Below are 15,827 nucleotides of genomic sequence, written 5' to 3' on the forward strand. Positions count from 1 at the left end.
ATCTCCCCTCAGACTCTGATGGAGATAACCCAAGACCCTGAACCCAAGAACCTTGGAATAGACATGCTTCTAGCCCAGCCCCCAAAGTCAGCATCCTAGGAAGTCTCAGCATCTTTTATCACCACAGCCTGGCAACTGTTTCGGCAGGAGATACAGCTACATCTTTTTCTTTTTAACACTTAACTTTCATCTTAGAATCAATACGATGTATTGGTTCCAAGGCAGAAGAGCAGTAAGGGCTAAGAAATGGGGGTTAAGTGATTTGCCCAGGACCACACATCTGAGGCCAGATACAAATCCAGGATCTTCTGTCTTTATCCACCAAGTCACCCAGCTGCCCCGCATAGCTACATCTTTTGAAGGCTTAAAAAAAAAGTTCTCGACCCCAAGGTCCTTGGCATTAGCAAATGATTCAGAAATAGAAACAGATATGATTTTATCAGTGGAAATGACACTAAAGAAGAGGAATTGCGACCTGCTCTGCTGCTGCTCCCTAAAGGATCCTAGAATTTTTCCATCTCACTTGTCGACAAAATCTTCTTTAAGTATTGACTCTCCCATTATAATGTGAGCTCCTTGAGAATTGAGATTGCCTTTCTTTTTCTATTTCATCACTGTAGCTTAGCAGAGTGCTTTGCACATAGCAAGTTAAAAAACATTATGTTCAATGTTTATTCATTCACCTGTAATTAAAAGTGGAATAATATAACATTCCACACAGGGAAGAGTATTTTGTTACTCCACAATGCTAATGAATTTGCTGAATTCATCTAAGAAAACTTTATGAATAAGAAACAATTTAGGTTGAATTTCCTAGACTTTGAATTGAGGTTTTCCTTTTCAATTAACTAGTCCATTTAAATTAGCTGGGACTAAACAGTAAGTCACTTCATTTAATCCACTTTTTAAAAAAATATCTTTTAATTTTTTTCCATGTTTACAGATGACTCATGTTTTCTCCCTCCCTTTGTCTGTCCTCCCTCCTGGAGTTGACAAGCAATTCCACTGGGTTATATACATAAATCTATTATCACTTGAACCCATTTCCATATTATTCATTTTTGTAAAAGAACAGCCCTTTAAAACCAATACCCTAAATCACATACCCATATAAACAGGTGATAAATCACATGTTTTCTTCTGAATTTCTACTCCCACAGTTCTTTTTCTAGATGTGGATAGCATTCTTTCTCATAAGTCCCTCAGAATTGTCCTGGTTCATTGCATTGCTTTTGGGAGCAAAGTCAATCACGTTTGTTCACCCCACAATATTGCAGTCTTTGTATATAATGTTCTCCTGGTTCTGCTTATTTCACTGCACATCAGTTCATGGAGGTCTTCCAGTCCTCATAGAAATCCTTGATCCACTTTAAAAAATATTCTCTCTTGCCTTTAGTCCCCAAATTAATCAGGGATCTGAATAAATTATTACCACAGAGTATCAGAACTTAATGGACTTGGAGACCCACTGATCCAGAGATTTTGTTTTAAACACTTCTGTCTTAGAATCATTCCAAGGCAGAAAAGCAGCAAGGGCTCTGTCACTGGGGGTAAGTGACTTGTCCAGAGTCACACAACAAGGAAATATCTGTGGCTCTCTTGTGCTATCCAACTGCCCCAGTCCAAGGATTCTTAACTTTTCTGTCTTGAACAGCTTTGGCAATCTGGTGAAGCCCCAGGACTCTGCAAAATAAGGGTCTGGGTTGGTTTTAAGCATAAATTAAAATGTATAAGATTACACAGGAAATGAATTATATTGAAATATAGTTATCAAATCATGACAAAGAGAAATCCCAAGACCCCAACTTAGGAACCCTTGCACTAACACACTAATCCTTTATTTGACAGATGAAGCAACTGAGAACCCCAGAAAAGAAAACTGACTTACTCAAAGTCATAGAGCAACCCTGGTGTGGCTGGGGCTAGAATCTTGTTCTCCCGACAGGGTTTTTCCAGCATACTATTTATTACTAGCAGTGATTATCTTCACCACCAGTATTTTCTGAGCACCTTTTCTTTGGGGCCTCACAAAATATGTTCACATAGTAGGCAATTAATTTTTTTCAAATGGATAAATGATTGGGATGCTGGGCTATAGCCCAGGGGAAGAGAAGTAAAAAATATCTCCCAGGACCTGGAAGGACTTAGAACCTTGAGAGGAAGTCAGACAGAATGGAGTTGTAAAACCATAGATAACACTACAGATAGCATGTGCTGAGTGACACATGGAAGATGTTGCCCAAACAATCCTTCCTAGTTTGAAAAGTGCTACCACTTCACTGAATAGACTGAACGGAGTGGTTCCTTTGCTTTTGGAGTCTGGTGGGTATATTTTGATATATCCTGTTTGTCCATCCCAGTAGGATCTACACTAGCAATCAGAAAGCAGGCCAAGAGGAGCCAGAACAGAAATGCAGAAGAGTAATCTCAGGAAAGAAGCATTGGGCACCCTAGTGCAGGGGGCTTTCTTTTGAACGGCTATACTTCAGTTTAAGTGACTTTTTGTTTTCTGAGCAGCAATTATCATCAGCAGGAAACAAGGGAACTTGCTACTTCTGTAAAACAGTTGTGTCTGCTTATCTGTTCTTTGTACGTGAGCATACTCTTCATTCTATTCTATTTAATTTCTCTTTCACTTCCTTCTGAGGTACCACTATTTCCCTTTATTCCATGGAGACCCACTGTCTTTGGAACCTGCAGAGGCAGAAGGAGACTTCGAAAGGTATTTTCAACAATGCTGTGGATAAATATGATTTCTCATTTGAACTGAGTCAATCTGTAAACTGGAATATATGTATAGATATTTACATATACTAAAATTATATTTAAATAGAATGAAAACTTAATGAAGGAAAAATAGCTCCAATAAGAAAGCCTGGAAAGAAGAGCAGAGAGAAAGTAAGAATTTTAACAATCTCTTTAAATGATGTTCTGAAAAAAAAAAGTTCTAGTCTAATAATGACTGTGAGGAAGTTCATGCTATTAATAACTACTCTCAGTGGTACTTAGTTTTTTTCTTTTAGAAAAGACAGCAAAGCTCCCGCCTTTCCCCCAGGGACAGTAACTGCTATATAAAACCTGATGCTCTTTCTTTTCTTTACTCTGACTAAAGCTGCTGGACCAATGTCAAGCTGATCTCGTGGGTTTTTGATGCCCAGCTTTCCTCCAGTGAGAACCTTCCATCCCACTTTGGATCAAAAGACCAAAAATGGTAGGATCGAATTCTCATTCCCCAAGAAAATAAGGAAATGTTTTGGTAAATGCTTTGTTCAATAGTTTGTCATTTGCTTGAGTGTTATGGCAAACTACTGGTCTGTGCTTTGCTTTTTTTAAATCCAAGATCAATCAAGAGGCAGGGGATAACTGCTTACTCTAAAATTCTGCTAGTATGAATATTAATTCAGCTGAGGAACAGAGTTTTGAGTAGGAGAAATAACTTACGAATGACCATACCTTTCTAACCTTCCAGCTCTTAAAGTCATGATATTGCTTGGTGTTTCTGAGAAGTTAGTCTGATACCTGGTTAAAATGTGTGATAGCTCTAAATGCTTTCCTTATATATTTTTTATATACCAAAAGCATTTCTACATAGATATACATATGCAGAATATATATAGAGAGAATATATACATTAACACAGGGTGTCCTAAAAATCTCAGTTGTTGTAAGTCATAAAGCAATTGTAAGCTTTAGTGAAAAAAGTGTATATACATATATACACAAGCATATATGTGTTTAGTTTTAATATACACATAGAGATTTACTAGCTCAAAACTATATTAATATTTTAGGATACTTTATCTGTGACAAACCAAACACACACACATATTCACACAAATATGTATATATAAAAATAATTTTAATATCATTAAATAGTTTTAAACTAGATTGAAGTGCTTGGGGTGCCTAGCATATACATATATAGATATAGATATAGATATACATCCACATTAAAAATCAAGAATGGGAAAAAAAGGATAGTGATCTTTGTTTCACTATTTTTTTAATCATAAGCAAATCAAATATTTGATCATATCTTTATTGCCTATAATTAGACATATAGACCAAAGCATAGACATTCTGCAATAGTCCATTTTCCTCTAACAGAAGGGTCCCAAGGGTTTTTGAAAGGATATCAAATATATAACTCAAAAAACTGAAACTATTAGAATTTCCTTGTAAAAGCAGATGTCTTGCTTAGTTAGAAACTACCCTCAAAATTATATGAAAACAATCAACTCTCTCTGTCTGACTGTGTCTCTCTCTGCCTCTCTCTCTTTCCTCTCTCTATCTCTCTCTCCTCTTTCTCTCTCTCACCCTCTCTCTAACTGAATCATGGTGTGATGAGTATCTCTATCAACTGCTTTTGCAGTCAAGAGGACTTAGGTTCAAGTCTCTGATCCATACTATGTGACCATGGGCAACTCTCTTCACTTTTCAGTGGTCCAGGCAAGTGTCAAAGACCGAAAGTTGTAGAGCACATATTAATCCATATTTGTAGAGAGAATTTCCTTATCAGGGGTTCCCTTTACCTTCTTCTGGTACCCTTCTCTCTCCAAAATTTAGACATGCTATTATATTTGTGTCTAAAAATATATATACATATATGTGGGTGGATAGATATATTGACACAACTGGTTGGAATCATACTTTGTATCCTTGGTGACTAGCATAGTATCCTATACCTAGACAATTATTATAGAAATTTATAGCTAATGATGATCTTTCAAAATACACATACACACAGACACGAAGAGTAAAATTAAATAATCAAAGCTCATTTTAAATAAAGTAATTTTTAAAAATTCATAAAGCTCAGAAAAATTATTATAAGGGCTATTCAATTTTGGTCTAATTCAATTTCTCCCCTAGGCTTAAGTATCATTACTAATATGTGTTCTTATGATATTAAATCAGAATCTTAAGCTCGGGACTTGATTTATTAAGTTGCCTTCTTCAAAAACTCTTCTGTGTATCTCTTCCTGAAGGCCAAACTAGTCAGATTATGCCATTAAATCTTTAACACCCAGCTCTCCAGAAGAAAAAATGAATTCGTGATACACTTTTAAAAAGTGAATCTGCATTACTATCCTTTCTCACTTTATTCTAAACAAAAGAATAACTTAAGATTTCATTTATAACATTTGGCAGTTTCCAAGGTGAATATACTCTTACTGGAAATTTAACAACTGGCTAGTAGGAATTGGCTTTAGCATACCCCTGAGCCTAAGTTGGGAGATCATCATCAGAAAGCTAGGTGCTGCCTAAGAAGCTTTTGGAGTCCTGGAGACTCAAAACTAGCTAAAGGAAGGTTAGTAAGATGCATTTATGAAAAAAGGGGGGTGGGGAACGTGTTTCAGAGTATAAATGAAATTCCTCCCCCTATGAAACTTCAGTTGATGTGAACTCTTCCCTTCTACTTCTATTTTCTACCACCCACTTTCCTTGTTTCAAGATTTTAAATAAGTTTTTGTTTATAACACGTGCCCTTCCTCATCCCTAATTCCTCTGTCTGTTTTACCCTTATGATCCTTGAAGAAATTAAATTTCTGCAGAAACATTTGTCTATTTACTCACTATTAAAATGTAAACTTTAATATAATATATAGTTCCTTCTTATTGTTCAAATATACTTCTCTTTCTATATTCCTCTTGATTCCTATAATTGCATTTCAGAGTAGCTAGTCTCTTCATGAAGACATTTTTCTTTTTTTAAAGAAGTCAATTTCCCCTCAAATGATTATACTCAGGGTTTGGTTTTTCTTTTTCTGGGTTATAATTATTTGCCTTCTGGAATAATGTAGTCCAATCTCTCCTGATTACCAGTTGCTGTGTAATCTTGACTCTGTCCCTTTCTAATTTAAACCCTTTCTATTGGCTCCTTGAAGGATTTTTTTTTTTTAATTTTACCCGGAAGTTCTGGAGGTTTGTTTTTTTAAATGACATTCCTGAAAGTTTTCATTTTGGAATTTCTTGATTTCTTGAAATATAGTACCAAGGCTTCTCTTCCAGATGAAGTTTTCAGGTAGTCTAATAATGATTCATTACCTATCTCCTGACTTTTTTCAGGCTAGTTTCAGGTTAGAGATAGTTTGCATTTTTTAGAATTTAAAAAATTCTTGGCTTCGTTCTAGAATTTATTCATATCTCATGGAACTATTGGTATTTTTCTCCCCTAGAATTTTTTGAATTGTTTATTTTTCTTTTCACATATATAACATAATTATAATTTAACAGTAATAAATACATATGATTTGTTATAAACATATAATTATAATATTCATATCCAAGAGAAACAAGTTCTCAGTTATAAATCTATGTCTCCTTCTTTCCTCCCTTTATCCCATCCCCCCCAAAGCAAGTAGTATTATGTAGGTTGTATGTATATTATCATAAAATACATATTTCCTTTCTCTTCATGTGAAACAAGTCACATATTGCTCACTAGAGAAAAATTCACATAGGAAACAAAGTTAAAATGGTATATATATTTTACCTCTACCTTCTGTCTTAGAACCAAGGCAAAAGATCAGTAAGGGCTAGGCAATGGAGGTTAAGTGACTAGCCCAGGGTCACACTACTAGGAAGTATCTGAGGCCAGATATGAATCCAGGACTGGCTCTCAATATGCTAAACCACCCACCTGTACCCAAATGATCTTTCAATCTGCATTTAGTCTCTATGTGTTCCATTGAATTTTGATCCAATTTAATTTTCAGGATTCTATAACTTGTGTGAGGTTTGGACTCTTCTGTACTAAATTGTGTATTCCTCTTCAATTTCTTTCCTCTGGAGCTATCTTTTCATTTATAATACCATTTAAAACCAATTGCTTCATTTCTCCAGCTAGAGCTTATGACAAATCTGTGATTTCCTTTGAGGCTTTTCTTGTAGCTGATTTGGTTAGCCTCTTATTCTGGATTTGTGTCTTGGGGTCACTTGTTCCATAATATTTCTTCATTATCAGTTTTTTCTTGTGTTTACTCCTTTTTCCTAGCCTTTCTCCTTGAATTGTGACTGTTTCAGGGGCTGCCTCTGTGTACAGCTGGAAGGATTTATAGCTTAGGACGTTGAGTTCCATTGAGGACAAGTGACATACTTAAGGTTATAGAGATAACTAATGAGGTCTCCCTTTTCATAAATTGTTAGAGCTAGAATCACCTGTGCTTCCTTTACAATTGTTGGGGTTTTCTCAGGAGAAAGTGTTTTGACATTTCCTTCTCAAGCTCATTTTACATATGAGGAAAGTGAGGTAAATAGGGTTAAGTGACTTGCCTGGGGTCACACAGCTGGCAATTGTCTGAAGCCAGATTTGAACTCGGGGAAAGTGAGTCATTGAGTCCAACAAGCTAGACAAGTGTTCCTGCAGAAAAGATCTGAGAGTTTCAGAAACTACAGAAGCTCAATATGAATCAATCACATGAGAAAGCAATAAAAAAAGTTAATGTAATCGTTTTCTTTTTTCCTTCCTTCCTTCCTTCCTTCCTTCCTTCCTTCCTTCCTTCCTTCCTTCCTTCCTTCCTTCCTTCCTTCCTTCCTTCCTTCCTTCCTTCCTTCCTTCCTTCCTTCCTTCCTTCCTTTCTTTCTTTCTTCCTTCCTTCCTTCCTTCCTTCCTTCCTTCCTTCCTTCCTTCCTTCCTTCCTTCCTTCCTTCCTTCCTTCCTTCCTTCCTTCTTTCCTTCCTTCCTTCCCTCCTTCCCTCTTTATCTCTTTTTCTTTCTTTCTTTCTCTCTTTCTTTCTTTCTTTCTTTCTTCCTTTCTTTCTTCTTTCTTTCTTCCTTCCTTCCTTTCTCACTGAAAGAAGGAAGGAAGGAAAGTAGGAAGGAAGGAAGAAAAGGTTTTTTTTTTTTAAGTATGCTTTGATCTTTATTCAAACTCTATTAATTCTTTCTCTGAGGGGAAATAGCATTTTTCAATTATGAAGTATCCTTTTTATTTTCTCAGGCAATAGCTTTCCCCATTGAAGACACACTGAGAATTAAATAATTAATGGTTAATTCAAATATGTGGGTTAGATACTCAGATTTGACATTTAAAAATGACTCCATAGAAAGAGAATGATAACTGAGAAGCTGGACAGGGAGAAGCTGGCTGGACATTCATGGGTACATCCATGCAGTCCTTCCAGAGAAATCATGTACTTCAGGTAACCACAAGTAGCTAAGAAACTCCTGGACCTTACCAAATTTCAAGAACCAAGGAGAAGAATTTTAGAACTAAGTTCTCAGGACCTTCCTGGACCTAACAGCTCAGACTTAATGGAGGAATTTTCAGGATACCAAGTTCCTAAACTAAATGTGATAAAACTAAGGAAAGGAAGGAGGATCAAGCCAAGATGTTGACTTTCATTAGTACTGTGAGTCATGTGGATTGTGCAAGCCTGGGTAAAAGAGATTCCTGTGGAATCCCCCTTTTGGGGGAGAATGAACATGGGAACTTAATGCCAAGGAAGTGCTATAAATCTTGAAAACTACAGAAGTCCACAAGGAAGAGAGGCTTCACTAGATAGGTATGATTTGTGGGACAGTGTACAAATCTCTTGCCATATTTTGTTTTGACAAGCAAAATAATGCCTACTGTATATCCTATGCCCTCTTAATCTGAGGGTTTGCATAGGACCTAGGATCTTTTTTCTATTTGTTTTGGAGCTCTTGACACGAGCCAAATTCTATTGTTTCCAAGAGGAGCCCTAGCTAAAGTGTACGAGTCAAAAAGAGATTTGTATGAAAAGCCTCCAAGACTGAACCTTGTTTTTGTAAACCCATAATTTCAGAACCAGGCTACAAGTTATATAATTTGCAGTTCAGCAAGGCATTGATAACATCATGATGTCCTTGTGGATAGATGCTACTTGAATGATGGGACAGTTGGGTGGATTTGTATCTGGCCAAAGAGCATTGAAGAATATATTTGCATCAACAGAGAGAAAGATCTCTATTCACACACTATTGGGTCCCTGTGTTGGCCTTGTTCTACTCAACATTTTAGCAACAACTTTAATGATGATGTAGAAAACATGCTTATCACATTGGCATGAAGAAAAGTTGGGTTTAGATAGCTAATGAACTGGATGTCATAATCAAGATTTCAACAAACTCAAACAAGAGAACAAAACTAAAAAGGTGAAACTTCCGAGTGTTATAAAACTATGTATACCCTTAGACCCAGCCAGCTCTGTTTCCCAAAGAGATCAAGAAAAAAGGAAAAGAACATATACATTCCAATATATTTATTGTAGCTCTCTTTGTGGTGCCAAAGAACTGGAAATTGAGGGGGATGTGCATCAGTTGGAGAATGGCTGAACAAGTTGTAGTAAATGATTGTGATAGAAAACTACTATGCCTTAAAAAGTGATCAGGTTCTTTTTTTTAAAAAAAACATAGAAATTTCTATATGAAATAATGAAGAGTGAAACAAGAAGAACTGAGAGAACATTATATACAGCTACAGAATTAATATTTGAAGAATGGCTTGTGAATGTCCACCTCCAGAGAAGAAACTGATATTTTTTTATTATTTTATATATACGTATCTTTTTTTCAGGTGATGCTTCTGTGATGCAGGGAAGTGAGGGAAGAGTTGAGATCCTTGGGAATAAATTCTATTTTAGAAAAACTAAGCAATTTAAAATAACCACTGTAAGTACTGAGGAAGAAAGCTAAATATCCATTCACAGAAAAAATTACTAACAGATTTTAATTGACTTCAAGCTCAAATGAATCGAGTGTTACAGGATCCACCAAAAAGTAGATGCAATCTGATTAAGAAGATGTTGTACAGATCAAGGGAAATAATAGTGCTACTGTATTGACCAATTCTGAACCGGCGTGTTTCCAATCTGAGACATTTAAACATTAGAGAGAGACATTTAAAGGTTGAAGTGCCAATGAGATCCACCATGATGGTGAGGTGATTTTAAAGCCAGGTCTTATGAGGAATGTTTGATAAAGATAAAACTAATAATGAGCAGGAATATAGCTCATTAAGGTTTTCAAAGCATTTAATACCATTTGGTCCCCACAACAACCCTATGAAGTAGATGCTACCATCATCTCCATTTTACAAATGAGGAAATTGAGTCTAAGAGAAGTTCTGTGACTTGCCCAGGCATCTGAAGCAGGATTTGAACCTCATCTTCTTGATTCCATTTCCATGCATGGCCCCACCTGATGGCCTTTTTGAAAGAAGAGAGAATATTTAGTTTAGAAAAACATATCTTTAAAAAGATATTATAGCAATCATCAAATATTTTTAGAGCTAACACATGGAAGTGGGAGAGTTAAATTTATGTTTTTGTTCAGTTGTGGCCAACACTTCATGACCCCATTTGGAATTTTCCTGACAGATACTGATGTGGTTTGCCATTTCCTTCTGCAACTCCCTTTATAGTTGAGGAACTAAGGCAAATAGGGTGAAGTGACTTACCCAGAGTTTAGTTACATCGCCACTAAGTATCTGAGACTGAATTTGAACTCAAGGAGATGAGTCCTCCTAACTTCAGGTCTGGCACTCTCTCCACTCTGCCACTTAGCTGCCCTAAATTTGTGTTATAAGGCTCCAAAGTATAGGAAGAGCTAAAAATCACGCAGCTGGAAGTTAAAGAAAGGCAAATTCCAACCAAAAATGAGTAAAAGTAAGACTTTTACCATTTTTTTTAAACCCTTACCTTCTGTCTTAGAGTCAATTACTGTGCATTGGCTCCAAGGCAGAAGAGTGGTAAGGGCTAGGCAATGGGGGTCAAGTGACTTGTCCAGGATCACACAGCTAGGAAGTGTCTGAGGCCATATTTGAACCTAGGACCTCCCGTCTCTAGGGCTGACTCTTAATCCACTGAGCTACCCAGCTGCCCCCGACTTTTACCATTTTTAACCAATTGTTTAAACCAATTTTTTAAACCAACTGTCATTGTATAAAAACTAATTAAATTTATTTGTGACATAGTAAGCCTACCATCACAGAAATATTCAAGCAGACACTGGATAACTTTGTTAATAATGTTCATTCCTTTATATGGCAAAAGACTGGGATAGATGACCTCTCAGGTTCCTATCAGTTCTGAAATTCAGTGATTCCATAAACGAATATTCCTTAAGGTCTTAAGACTTTCAATATTATATTTCTCTCTCTGTCTCTGTCTCTCTCTCTGTCTCTCTGTCTCTCTGTCTCTGTCTCTGTCTCTGTCTCTGTCTCTGTCTCTCTCTCTCTCTCTCTCTCTCTGTCTGTCTGTCTCTCTCTCTCTTTTTCTCAGTCTTATTTTCTGTCTTAGTTCCAGAATCTAAGAGAGAAGAGAGTATGCAATGGGGGTTAAGTGACTTGCTCAGGATCACACAGCTAGGAAATATCTGCTGGGATCAGATTTAAACCCTCATCCTCCTGACTCTAGCTCTGGCTCTCTATCCACTGTGCTACCTAGCTGGCTCCATATATATATATATAAATATATATATATTTGCTTTCTGTGTATATAGAATGTGTCTTTCATGTTTCCATTTTTTAGTCCATTCTCTGGAGGTCAGCATTAACAAGTTATTCTTCAAATACTAATTCTAACTGTATATAATATTCTCTTGATTCTACTCATTTCATTCTTCATAATTTCATGTAGGTATTTCCAATTTTTTCAATTAGCCTGCTCATCATTTCTTTTGGCACAATAATATTCCATTGCATTTGTGTACCACAATTTGTCCAGCCCCAATTGATGGACATTCCCTCCATTTCCAGTTCTTCGCCACCACACAGAGAGCTGCTATAAGTATTTTGGAACATAGAGGTTCTTTTCCTTTTTCTCTGACCTCCTTGGGGAAAAGATCCAGCAATAGTATTACAACTATTACGAATAGTATTATCATAGTTTTACAACTTTCTGGGCATAATTCCAAATTGTTCTCCAAGATGGTTAGATCAATTCCCAGTTCCACCAACAATGTATTGTTGTCCCCGTTTTCCCACATACTCCCTAAACATTTGTCATTTTGCCCTTCTCTCATTTATACCAACTAGATAGGTATATCTCAGAATTGTTTTGATTTGCATTTCTCTATCAGTAGTGATTTAGAGAATTTTTTCAATTTACCAAAATAGGGCTTTGACTCCTGGGGTTTCTTGTAATAAAACTTAGCATGTTAATTATATATTTTAACATTTATGAAAAGTGAAGAGTGGGTCTAATGTATAGCTGATAAAAAATTCAAAATGCATATAAAAGAAAAGAAAAGAATTTAATGAGGGAGAGAGCATTTTGGTTTTAAAGAGCATTACATTATCGAGAAGATATCTATAAACCAAATTCATTTTGTATATTAAAATGAACCCTTAGCAACCTCCTACTGAATCAAGGATGTTCTCAGATCATGCTTTGGAAACCACATCCTTCTAGTTGAGGTTGCAAACCACAAGAGAAGTATGGTCGGTGTGCAGACATTGAGCCAGATCCCAGGTGGCCCTGGGGTGAATGCAATCAAGGTCAAGGATTTCAGCTTACAGCAAAGTATCATATTTAATAATAAGCTTTCGAGGTCTTGATCCGGGCCAGAGATGAATATTTACCAGACATAAACTGCCTTTAATTGGTAATTGATGAAATTTTATCACATAATTTTATTTTATTACATAGTTTTATATATCATATTACATATGATTTGAAAGTAGGTCTTCCAAATTTATTGGTGAACAAACTTTATATATATATATATATATACTATATATATATATATATATATATATATACCCATTATTCTTTACCCTGTCCTTAGCTGCTAAGATCCCAATTGCCCCAAATGGTCCTTATTAGCCCTTTTGGCTTAATTAATCCTAATATGTAGATATCACATTTTAAAAATAATAAACTATATTTATAATTTAGAGAGAACTGCTAAATAAAATTCATTTTGAGAAGTCTAAGAAATATATTAACCCTGCTGACTAAGGAATCCTGGGAATTGGGATCAAATCCTACCTCTGATGCTTTTTGGAGAGTCATTTAACTATGCTGGGTCTGTTTCCTCATCTATAAAATGAGAAGGCTGAACTTAAATGACCCTTCTAGATCTAGAACTATGAATTTATAACATGAGGAATAAATAAGTTGGCAAATGAGCCTAATTCTTGTTTCACCTTTAACTTTACTCATTATCCCAACCACTTAACCTCACTTCCTCACTTTTGCCATCTGTTGATTAGCTCAGAAAGTTCTTCAAATTATTTTTTTACATAATTGCACATGTAAAATCTATATCAAATTGCTTATAGTCGTAGGAAGTTGTGAGGAAGAGTGGGAAGGAGGGAGAGAATCTGGAACTCAATTAAAAAAATAAATGTTAAAAATTGCTTTTACATATAATTGGGAGAAAAATAAAATATAAAACATTACAATAAATTCATTGTTAAAAAAGTTACTTCCCATGCATCTATAAACCTGAGGGGACCCACATTTATGCAACTTTGCTGATGAACAATATAACAGTTTTAAAGAAAGAGTTCAGGAACTTGATATCTCTTTGAACTGCCAAACAAAATAAATTAGTGTGCTTATAGCTGAGAGCATTAATTTTCTTTCTCCCTCTCTCTTGTCCTTTTTTCCTTCCTCCCTCCCTCCCTCCCTCCCTCCCTCTTTCTTTCTTTCTTTCTTTCTTTCTTCCTTTCTTCCTTCCTTCCTTTCTTTCTTTCTTTCTTTCTTTCTTTTTCTTTCTTTCTTTCTTTCTTTCTCTTTCTTTCTTTCTTTCTTTCTTTCTTTCTTTCTTTCTTTCTTTCTTTCTTTCTTTCTTTCTTTCTTTCTTCCTTCCTTCCTTCCTTCCTTCCTTCCTTCCTTCCTTCCTTCCTTCCTTCCTTCCTTCCTTCCTTCCTTCTTTCTTTCTTTCTTTCTTTCTTTTCTTTCTTTCTTTCTTTCTTTCTTCTCTTTCTTTCTTTCTTTCTTTCTTTCTTTCTTTCTTTCTTTCTTTCTTTCTTTCTTTCTTTCTTTCTTTCTTTCTTTCTTTCTTTCTTTCTCTCTCTCTCTCTCTCTCTCTCTCTCTCTCTCTCTCTCTCTCTCTCTCTCTCTCTCTCTCTCTCCCTCCCTCCCTCCCTCCCTCCCTCCCTCCCTCCCCCCTCCCTCCCTCCCTCCCTCCCTCCCTCCCTCCCTCCCTCCCTCCCTCCCTCCTTCCTTCCTTCCTTCCTTCCTTCCTTCCTTCCTTCCTTCCTTCCTTCCTTCCTTCCTTCCTTCCTTCCTTCCTTCCTTCCTTCCTTCCTTCCTTCCGTCTCCCTATTCCCCCAGGCTAGAAGCACTGTGGCTACTCATATGGTTTCAGTTCCAGTACTAATCAGCACAATAGCTTTAACTTATTCCATTTTTTGGGACCTGGGCTTGTTCACTTCTCCTTAGGCAGCTTCATGACTCTGTGCTCCCAGAGAGCTCAACATATTAGTGCTGGACTTAGCATAGACATCTACTGGGCTTTTAGCCCTACTGCTGTTCAGAACTCCTGAAGTCGTTATCCATCAGCCTCAGCCTCCCCAGCAGCAGGGATTACAGGCAGGTGCCACTATGTCCAGTGAGAGCATTAATTTCCAAAGAGCAGAGCAACCTAGTGAAAAGGACTAGATTTAAAGTCAGGAATAAAATCTGTGATATGGGGCAAGACACTTTCCCCTCTCTGGATCTCAGTTTCCCAATCTGTAATATGATCAATTGGTGTAGATAATAGGTGAGGTCCCTTCTGGCTCCTGAGACCATGGGGAGAAGTACTGCCCTAGGAAATATATTTATTCACTGTGCAACGTCCTGTCAAAAGTTTGTTTATATAATGGAAAAGGTGGTTCACATTCAAGTCTTCTGATTGGGTATTCATGGCCCCACCTGCTCAGACTTTCACTTGTCTTATCTCTAAGGATTTTTTTTGCAGCTTTAGTTGGATAAACAATATTGAATATGCAAAAAATATTTAGAATCTGACCATATGCTTTTATTGGTAAATGCTTACTTCTTTTTTATTTTATTTTTTTATTTCATTTATTTATTTTTTAAACCCTCACCTTCTGTCTTGGAATCAATGCTGTGTATTGAAGGCAGAAGAGTGGTAAGGGCTAGGCAATGGGGGTCAAGTGACTTGCCCAGGGTCACACAGCTAGGAAGTGTCTGAGGCCAGATTTGAACCTAGGACCTCCCATCTCTAGGACTGGCTCTCAATCCACTGAGCTACCCAGCTGCCCCCTTTAGTATCAATTTTAAGAGGAAGAGTGGCAAGGACTAAGCAATTGGGGTTTAGTGACTTACCCAATGTCATAGTTAGGAAGTGTCTGAGATCACATTTGAACCCAAGTCCTCCAGACTCTAGACTTGCTGTTCTATCCATTGTACTACCTAGAATTGCCCCAGGAATAAATTCTTTAAATAATAATATGTGGAATTTACAGAGCATTTTAAGATCTTCAAAATAATTTACATATTTTAACTCATTTGAGCCTTGCTAAGACCCTGGGAGGAAGGTGCTATTTATTTTGCACATTTTCCAGATGAGGAAACTGAAGCAGACTGAGGTTAAGTGACTTGCCCAGGGTCACTCAGCTAGTGTCTGAGGCAGAATTCAAACTCAGGCTTCCCTGATTTCATGTCAAGCTTTCTTTTCAGGAACACCTTCCTCCAACCTCCACCCGCTCCTTAGCTACCTTAAAATCTCCAGGAAGAGAAAAATCCATGAGTATTTGACCCCAAATCCTGATAAAATTGATCATTTCTCTCCTAATCTCACTTTTAAAAAAATAATCCTTATTTTTTGTCTTAGTAACAATGCTAAGAAAAAATGGAAAGGCTTAGGCAAATAGAATGAAATGCCTTGCCCAGTCATGCAGCTA

General features: G+C 36.6%; 1 protein-coding gene across 1 annotated transcript in view; it reads left to right on the plus strand.

Annotated features, from left to right (window-relative positions):
* Window positions 1–2,890: 2,890 nt before the first annotated feature.
* TLR7 (toll like receptor 7) overlaps window positions 2,891–15,827 on the plus strand; it is a 37,025-nt gene continuing 24,088 nt past the window's right edge. The window contains exon 1 of the mRNA XM_007500926.3: window positions 2,891–3,211. Within this exon, the coding sequence (XP_007500988.2) occupies window positions 3,209–3,211 (3 nt within the window). The 5' untranslated portion in view covers window positions 2,891–3,208. The remainder of the gene's footprint in view (window positions 3,212–15,827) is intronic.

This window comes from Monodelphis domestica, chromosome 8 (assembly GCF_027887165.1).
Source record: "Monodelphis domestica isolate mMonDom1 chromosome 8, mMonDom1.pri, whole genome shotgun sequence".
Classification (NCBI taxonomy): Eukaryota; Metazoa; Chordata; class Mammalia; order Didelphimorphia; family Didelphidae; genus Monodelphis; species Monodelphis domestica.